The 9,644-nt window shown below is 41.8% G+C and overlaps 1 protein-coding gene across 1 annotated transcript; it reads right to left on the bottom strand.

The window, feature by feature from the left end:
* Window positions 1-727: 727 nt before the first annotated feature.
* LOC115956360 (uncharacterized protein TP_0369-like) lies at window positions 728-6,247 on the bottom strand. The gene is made up of 3 exons (XM_031074764.1): window positions 6,215-6,247; window positions 1,714-2,496; window positions 728-1,051 (listed from the first exon to the last, which is right to left on the bottom strand). Exons 1-3 carry the CDS (start codon window positions 6,245-6,247, stop codon window positions 728-730), a joined length of 1,140 nt encoding a protein of 379 aa, XP_030930624.1.
* Window positions 6,248-9,644: the final 3,397 nt, after the last annotated feature.

Consider the following 9,644-nt stretch of genomic DNA (forward strand, 5'->3'; position numbering starts at 1 on the left):
ACTACCTGGATGTGGAAAACTAGGTTTTGGACAGAACCAAGGCATTGCATGGTCCTCGGACTCAAGCCTATGGGAAAACCAACTACCTTGATGTGGAAAACTAGGTTTTGGACAGAACCAAGGCATTGCATGGTCCTCGGACTCAAGCCTATGGGAAAACCAACTACCTGGATGTGGAAAACTAGGTTTTGGACAGAACCAAGGCATTGCATGGTCCTCGGACTCAAGCCTATGGGGAAACCAACTACTTGGATGAGAAAATTGGGCACTAAATAAGACCTAGCTACTATACGCGACGTCGAAAATGATTCCTATATCTCCGTTAAACGATGGTTAAAAATGATTCTAAAGCATCTACGGGTGCAAATAAACTAAAGTGTGGGAAACATGATGATAAATGTATTGCATACATAGATATTCGTATGTGTTAAAAATGAATCAGCGCAGAATTTATAAACAAAAGCGCGTATCAACGAGGGCAGCTAACGATGTAACCAGAAGGAAAAAAGAAAAGTAAGATTTCATATATACATGCTCAAATGTTTGCAAATCATCAATAAATTAGGAAGTTTTTGAAATGAAAAGAAACAATTTAATCGTTAAAATAGAAACGAATACAAAAGCCTAGCCAAGACCTCTACTTTTCTGCTTTTTTGTCGGTCACATCTTGGGAGATAGGAACAGGATCAGTTTCGATGCCCGGAATGATGGTCCCTTCTGGGGAAGGCTAAACAGGGCCAGCACTGGTACTCTGAGGGACCACAGTAAGGAGAGTGGCCTGTGGTGGCTGCGTAAGTGTGGCTGGCTCTTCTGTACTGGACACCTGAATGCCAACCACGGGCTTAGTAACCTCTGTAGGTACCTCAGGATCCGCATGCTGCAATCTCACTATCACATCCTCAAATTTTCCCTCTTTGGGCGCCTTGCTAGAGGAACCGCTGACTTGTAAGTTTTCCGACGGGGTGACCTCTTCCTCGGGTTGATCATCTGTAGCCGCAGAGCTGGTAGAAGTGGTCTCGCGGATGGCCGCCGGATAGAATATGCTCTCCGCCTTCCACAAATCAGATGAAGCATCCACCCCAGCTCGCTTCAATACTTCTTCCCAGACCTGGGAGCAATAAAACCTGCACACTCCAGGAATCTGCGCCTTAAGGGTGGCCTGGGTTTCGGCTACCCCCATGTTGTAACCATCGTCCTCGGCCGTATTCTTGGCAGCCTCTGCCTTATTCCTGACAAACTCGGCCTCCTGCTTTGCCCTTTGGGCTTCATCACGGGCATATTCTGCCACCCCCTTTTCATGCACAGCCTCGACCAGCTGCTTATTTAAATCCTCGATCAGTTCTTTGGCTATTCGCAACTGGTCTTCAGCTTCAAGTGCACGCTTTGTTTGGTCCTTGGCCTGTTTTTGGGCGCTGGCAAGGCCCGCCGAGACGTTATCCCTCTCGCGGGTAGTTATTGTTAAGTTATCCTTGACTTTGGCAAGTTCAGTTTCGGCAGCTTCGAGAGTCTTCGAGGTCATTATGCGCTTCTTGCGTTCGTTCTCGGCCGCCTTACTCCTGTCATTCACCTCTTCCTCCATCCTATAGGTTGCCTGAAGGGCCTGTCAAGAGAAATGAGCGTGTAGTCAGTGACAAACTCGTGGCAAGAGTTAATAAAGTTTTAGGTTTCGAAGAACCTTACCATGCCCAAGTATCTCTTAGTGCTGAGAAAAACCTCCTGCATTCTCATTCTCCTCAGTTCCTCCACGTCCTTAGGGAGTAGCATGGTTCTCCCTAGTGCATCCGCCACGTAACCACCCTCGCCATCTCCAAGGTCCCTCAGAGAGGCCGTCTCCAGTAGTGGACCCCCGTGAAGCATTGGGGCAAGAAGCCAAGCATCCGGTAGAGACTGGGACTCAATCCCCTTTCCTTTGCCTTGAGAAGGTTGGACTACAGTTTCTTTGCCCTTTCCTTGGGGTCCAATTTTCAGCTGTTTTGTGCGAGGAGCCTCAACTTTCTCCTTAGAAGGTGGGGATTTTCCCTCGTCCATGACATCCTTACCCTTGGGGCTCCTCTTTCTCTTGGAATCAGCGCCTTCAGGTCGATGAGGCCGAACTGGTTGAGAGGAAGTGGGAAGTTCGGGGTGGGTGGATTGTGGCTGAGACTTGGTTGAGGATGACCTGGTTTGGATGGTAAGGGGCCAAGGTGGTGGAGAAGGAGCATGGGGTTGTGGTGTCTCCTGTGTATCCTTCCCAGGTTGGCCTTCAAGGAGTTGGAGAAGGGGGGTCAAAGGTATTCTTTTAACTCCCATCTCGGCTTGAGAAGAGGTGCCTATGGACGACAACTCCGCCTCGGATAAGGCTGGGTCACCTATGTCACCAGGAGGATCCTCGGATTGGTAGACTCGGTCAAAAACTTCAAAACCTTCCTCGGGCCGATCAGGCTCGCCTTCGTCCTCTGCTATCTGATAAGACGATGAGGGGCCCGCCTGTGGGATGTTCTCAGGGACAGCTGGCTCCTGGGAGATTAAAAATCCCGTTTCAACTATGGTAATTTTTGGAAGCCAAGGACGGCGGGCGCTGATCACGTGTCTTGCATCCGCAAATGACTTCTGAACAGGAGGGTACCCTAGTATTTTGTGAGCTGCTCGGACTTGGCCATCTCTGTCATTCACAAAAACTGCTGCTTGTAAGACGGTCTCCAAGTCCGCCCGATTGACTAAGTGAAAATGCCGTGTGTAGGCGTGTTCATCTACAAAAGCAACAAACACATATGCATGGTTAGTTATCGAACGACATTAAGATTAAAATGGTTTAAAGGGTTATCCCTCTTCCATTCCCAGTACCCCACCTGGTTCTCCTTCTACTACGGGGCATGGATCGCCATCATGCCATTCCCCAGAGACGATAAGGAAATCCTTGTTCAGTCCCTTGTTGGAATCAGGGAGGCACTGGATCAACCGAACCCTTTCGTCCCTTGACCTCATGTAGTAGGTTTTTCCTTTCAATTTTTGGAGTTTATAGCACCAGTTTACGTCATGGTGGGTCAGTCTTAAACCCATCTTCTCATTTAAAGCGTCCACGCAACCCAAAATCCTAAAAACGTTGCCGGCGCACTGGGTAGGGGCCAAACGGAAATGCCTGAGGTAACCCCTCGTTACTGGCCCTATAGGGATTCTCATACCTCCCTCTACAAAGGCGAGAACGGGAATTACAACCGCGCCCGTTCCCCTCTTAATGTGTCATTCCCCCATCTTGCAGTGCTCCAGACTTACGTTGGGGGGAATCCTATAATCAACGATGAACTTATTCATCGCCTCTTCAGTATCGACTAATTTCCTCAATCTTAGTTTAGTCATCTTTGTCATTTACTAAAACAAACCCGACCCGCGACGGGAAAAACAGGGAGTCTAAGAGAAATAAACTCAGAAAAGAAAAAGCACGAGTTAGTGGAGGTAGGGAACTTACATAAGAGAAGAATTACGCTTCGGATAGACTTTATGTGCTTGAGATAGACTCGAATTTGGGCGGAAGTTCAGATGAACCCAGGATACACGCACTACAACTCTTAAGTGCAGAACTGAAGAGACGGATCCATCTCCAAAAAATCTTTTATATTTTCTAGGGTAACTGCACACCTTTTCCCGCCCAAGGAGGCCAAGAGATCATCACCGTTCGATTTCCATCACACCTTTGAATGTGGGAAGCACAAAGCTCCCCGTATTTAATGAGGCCACGTTTCGCCTTCCAGGGGGTCTAGGAATGTGCTTTGGGCAGGTGAAAGGCCTTGGGAACCGATAGGTGATAATGACTGACAGGTGTTGGCGGATCTCTGATGTCATCAAAACCCTCCTATCCGTCCGAAGAGACGGATAGCAGGATTTCGAGGGGCTATTGTGGGTCCGGGAAGTTTACAATCTGGCCCAAACTCTATCTGGGCCCATGGCCCGTGCCGAGGAGGTCTCTTGCCGAGGACGAGTGATCAATGGCCAAGGCAAGGGGGAAAGGCTGAGAAGCTACCCTGTCCTCGGCACTCCAGAACTTCGAGGGGAAGATCAACGTCCTAGTGAAGGCTATCCCCAAACAGCTCCCTGAAGGGGATGTGAGTGGAATGGGGCCCACGAGGAGACAAAGTGTAAAATTGGATCAAGGAAAAGGCGTCCTTCCTTCGGTAAATGCACCTGCCAATACCCAGAGCTGATTAATGGGAAAAGACATTTGGACGGTGTAAACTTCGATCCACGCCACTAATAGAAAGTAAGAGAGGACGAGTGATGGGATGGATACAGAAATAAGCACCTGCCTGACCGACAAGTGGAAGGCTAGGATCAACCAAGATGGACTATATAATAAAAAGGTAGGTGCACAAATCAAGGGGCTGGGAAAAATGGCCAAAAACCAGAACCTCCCAGCCCACCTCCAGGAAAAAGATTCTAGGGGTGAAGAAAACCTAACCACACACGAACACCATGAAAAACCCACCACTTGGTGACCAAGGCCTAGCCTTTCAAACCCACGCTCTACAAATGACATTGTTTGGGCCTTTTCACGTGCGAACCCAACACCGTTAGGTTCGTTACGATTTGTGTCCTTACAATATATATATATATATATATATATATATATTTACTATTTAAATTCAAATTTAAATTTGTGTTGAGAAATTTATAATATTAGATTCCTTTAATTATTAATGTAGGAATAAGGGCCCGAAATTGTATATTGGGCCTTAGCCGAGAATGTTGGATGGTTCGTGGATGAGTAAACAGTAGCAAGAGTGTTAAGATCAAAGTCCCCTAAATAACGTGCAAGTGGAAAAGTTGGGAAGGTAGTCCGAGGTGAAATATCTTCTCGGATAGGCCAAGCCCAGGTCGAATGCATATCCTATCACTCAGAATGACCTTCTAGGAAACTCCACTGCTAGGGGCATGCATTACGAACATACTGGAAGAATAGAAATTAGGAAATATCTAAGATAAAACTGCTACCACCGCATTGAATGCTCTGCAGCTAACTTTCTAGCCACATTTACGTGGAGAATACCCCTGAACAAGGCTGCATTGGCTATCCCAACTCACAAAGGGCCAAAGAGGATGTCTGATGGGACAAGCACTCAATTGGTGGCTTGGATGATCAACAAGAACTATATAATATAAGAGACCCTTCATAGAGAAGGGATCTGAAAATGATAGAAGAAAGCACTGTATCAATCTAAATTGCATTTGTAACTGTTTCCAATTAATATATACTAGAACTTACCTCCTCGGATCGAGTCGAGAGTGAATTTATTTAGATTAATCCTTCTGGCTTTTGCTTGATTATCTTTCAAACATATTCTATTCGTTGTTCAACTCATTAGTGCCTAGTTCTCCAACTCACTCTCTACAAATTTATTGTGCTGGGCTCATTGGGTCTATATCCCTTTATATTTTGGGTTTGGGCTTCAAAACGTGTCCCTACAATTAAAGACGCAAAACATAAAAGTTGCATTATGACAAGCATTATGACAATTCTTTTTACTAGTTATCCTTTTATATATATTTATCATTATTTGTGATTCTTCAGCTTTGGTTTTTTCTAATGGGAAATGGGTTTTATGATTCTCAATCCAATCAACAAGAAAATCTTACTAATTCAAAGTAGAATTCTAATTTTACCAGCCATCCTCTTTGTATAGTTTAACTCTTTTTTAAGCGGCATCCAAAATGTCACATTACTTATTTTTACTAAAGGGAAAAATTAGGTACAATTACATATATACAATGTTGTACCTTAGGTTTTTTAATTGAATTTAACTATGTGATTTTATTGACCTATAGTTTGCAGCTAAGTTTTATCCTTCACTAAAATATTCAATAATTGTATTCATGTAAAAAAAAAAAAAAAAAAAAAAAAAAAAGGAGGAAGAGGGGGGAAGGGGGTAGAAAAGGGTACACAAAAACCCACAAAATCCCTAAAGTTTTAAGTGTAAACCTTAACCCTATTTAGAGTTGTTTTATGTATAAACCATTAAATATTTGTAAAAATAAATGGTGAATTGCTCATGTGATGATATCCATATTTAGAGATACATTTTCACATAAAATAGTACAACCACATAGAGGTTGTGTGTAAAACCCAAAAACCCCAGGAGGATTAAGTGTAACACAATTAACAATTTACAAATTAAACAATACTATACAGAGATTATGTGAAACACTCAAAACCTCAAGAGAGTTTGTGTATTTTTTTTCTTACCTCTAAATTTATGGCTGTAACTCTTAACTTCATATAGTATTGTTGTTTATGTGTAACCCGTTATACATCCACCAAACTAAAAAGGATGGTCTTTGAGTGCCAACCTATGTGCATTTGGTGCGCTCAATTCAAGCCATATTACTAACAGTGATCTACATACCTGGCTGTCCTCTAATGCAATGAATGATCAAGCTAATTGTCATAGCCAACCTCCATGGAATATAGTTTTTCTTTTTGCCATTTGGATGATATGGAAACAAAGGAACAAGTTGATTTTCCAAAATAGTAAACCCAACCCAAAATTGGCAGTCCATATAATTAGCCAAGCTGGTGACTTTTACTGGTGTGCTGTGGATTGGAAGAAAAACAATAATTTTACAATGAAGTGTATTAGATGGGAGAGACCTCGGAGCGATTGGAAGAAGCTAAACACTGATGGGTCCTCTTTAGGTAACTTGGGATTAGTTGGTGGAGGAGGTGTGATCAAAGATGACATCGGTAATTGGGTGGTAGGCTTTTCAAGAAGGATTGGTGTAACTTCGAGTTTTGAAGCGGAGCTATGGGCTTTGAGGGATGGCCTTACCATCTATGTGGACAGAAATTTTCAAGCCATTGAAGTTGAGATGGATGCAAAAGCCATTATGGATATCCTGCAAAAAACCAATCAGACTAATCCCATTATCTCCCCCCTCCTAGATGATTGCAAGCAGCTGGCTTCTCAGATCCAGCAGATTCGATTCAGTCATTGCTACTGAGAGACTAATAGATGCACTAACTTTCTTGCAAGAAAGGGTGCAGCACAAAATGAAGATTTTTGCATTTTTTATTATCCCCTGTGGAGTTATTTCCTATTTTAAACCATGACTTGGCTGGGCTGTATTTAAGTAGGTGCTGCCCTACTGAGTCTTTGCTTGTGTAGTTTCTTTGATCTTATCCCCTTTACCCCAAAAAAAAAAAACAAGTCACCAGCTGATAACTCACTTACAACAGGGATAGCATGCCAGTACCAACTCAAGGACTACCAATCCAACTTGTGCCAAAAAAACAATTTTAGCTCTATATATATGTAGGATCGTTTGCACTGAACTTGCATCACGTTTGTCTTATAGTATATTTCTGTAAGATTGAAATTACATAATGAGAATACTATATTGCAATAGACTAAAAAAGTATAACCCAGATATACAATCAAGCTCGACCATAAGAAAAATAGAGGTAGCATGGACACGAATCACCGTATCAAAACAGCAACTTGCACACAATTAGATTATTCAGCTAGAATAATCTAGAATACAATCCAAGAACAACTTGAATTCCAAGTATGAGATTTCCCTCACATGATAAAACTTGAAGGGCACTGAAATCATTTAAACATAACATTGAAAATTCCAAATAGCTTTAAAGAAAGACAAACAATCTAAAACTAATAATTTTACCGTTCAATATTTTCTTGCTTTCGTGTATATTGTACAACAATTTAATAGTTGACATTTTATTGCGGCAATGGTATGTAATCTGGTCACCATATCACAGAGTACAATCATTGGTGCAGGAGCCTAGCATTATTTCATACATGTGTATAAAAATTCCAGAGTGAAATAGAACCAGGATTTCTACTTTCTAGCAAGGGAAAATATTCTTACAAACTCCGTACTCACTGGTGCTATAATTTCACACAAGTTGTCTATATTTTTTATTTAAAATATATCCACATTTAATGTATGATGCGTATGGATGATGTAAAGTAATGCGTCTGCAGTAATCAGTGCTCACTTTTAACAATTGTCTTGTGTTGGGTAATTGGGAGGCAGAGATGGACATCTTTCATTCATATGCAAATATGGTTTTATGGAATTGTATTTAGGTAACTCCATTCAATACTTCCCTAGAATCTGACAAATCGGGGGCTTCACATTGCCCCATCATCGTTGCACCACTGTCCCAGGTGGCTTGAATTAGTCTCGAAAAATTTGAGCATATAGGCGTCCTTTGTTGAAGTTTGTTTAGTTTGTGATTAGTTTAGTTTGTTTGTATCACTGTGTACATAAAACTACATGGAGTAGTTGTGAGCAAACGACCTGTAGTCTTGTAATGTACATAATTAGTTAGCTTGTTAGTAGTGTAGATGACACGTGTATTGTAGCTATAGGTTGTATAGTTAGTTGACTTTTCTTCTCTTCTCTGTTTCTGATGTATAAAGACAGAGCAAACTAATTATCTAATATAGAAAATTCATTCCTTCAATCTTTGCTTCTTGCTCTCATCTCTTTCTCTGTGCACTGAACATTCCACCATTGAAGAAGCTTAGGTTTATGAATGATTTTCAACATGGTATCAGAGCTTGAACTAACCTCAAAGAATCAATACGTTCATCTGGTATTCTCTGAACTTTCTTAGTTCAATTTCTCTTTGTAGTTTCAACACTTCATCAGTGCTTCCTCACGAATCAAGCAGATTTTCATCTGTGTTCTTTTGATTCTTGCAATTGCACTGTTGTTTGTATTCTGAATCTTGATCTAGGTTTTTCAATTGCTTGATTGGAAATTCGTTACTTGATTCTTGATTTAGGATCCGTCAATTGAACTTGATTCTTGAGTTAGGGTTCATCAATTGAACTTGATTCCTGATTTAGGGTTCTTCAATTGATTAATTGTGGACTCTGTTTCTTCGATTCTTGGATTCATTTTTCTGAGATTGCTTTTGTGATCAAGAAGGTTTCTTGGTTGGATTCTTGGATTCATTTTTCTGAGATTGTAGGTTTCTTGGTTGGATTCTTGGATACATTTTTCTGAGATTGTTGTTTGGATTTTTTTTTACACTGCAAATGGCTGACACTGCTTCTAGTTCTTCTGTACCCATTGTTCAACCGTGGGAAAACCCCTCTAGTCCTTACTTCTTGACTAGTAGTGATAATCCTGGTGTATCCCTTGTTGTGGAACGACTGACTGAAGAGAATTACAATACCTGGAGTAGGGCAGTGTTGATCTCATTAGATGCTAAAACTAAGGTTGGGTTCATTGATGGTTCAATTCCAAAACCTCAATCACCTGATCATCCATGCTATAGAGCTTGGTGTAAGTGTAACAGCACAGTGTTAGCATGGTTATTCAATTCAATCTCAAAGGATTTACAGCCCAGTGTAGTGTATTTCAAGACAGCAAGGGAGGTTTGGGTTGATTTGCAATTTAGGTTTTCCCAAGGTAATGGACCTAGGATCTTTGAGCTGAGAAAAGAGGTCAGTTCTTTGGCTCAAGAAGATATGTCTATCAATGCTTACTACACTAAATTCAAGGGAATTTGGGATGAATTCACTGCCTACAGAAATTGTACTTGTGGTCATCAAGTGGAAGATTGCACAATGTCTTTTCTAATGGAGCTGAATGACATCTATTCTGCAGTAAGGGGACAGATTCTACTCATGGATCCTATT

Source organism: Quercus lobata, chromosome 8 (assembly GCF_001633185.2).
Source record: "Quercus lobata isolate SW786 chromosome 8, ValleyOak3.0 Primary Assembly, whole genome shotgun sequence".
NCBI classification, from domain to species: Eukaryota; Viridiplantae; Streptophyta; class Magnoliopsida; order Fagales; family Fagaceae; genus Quercus; species Quercus lobata.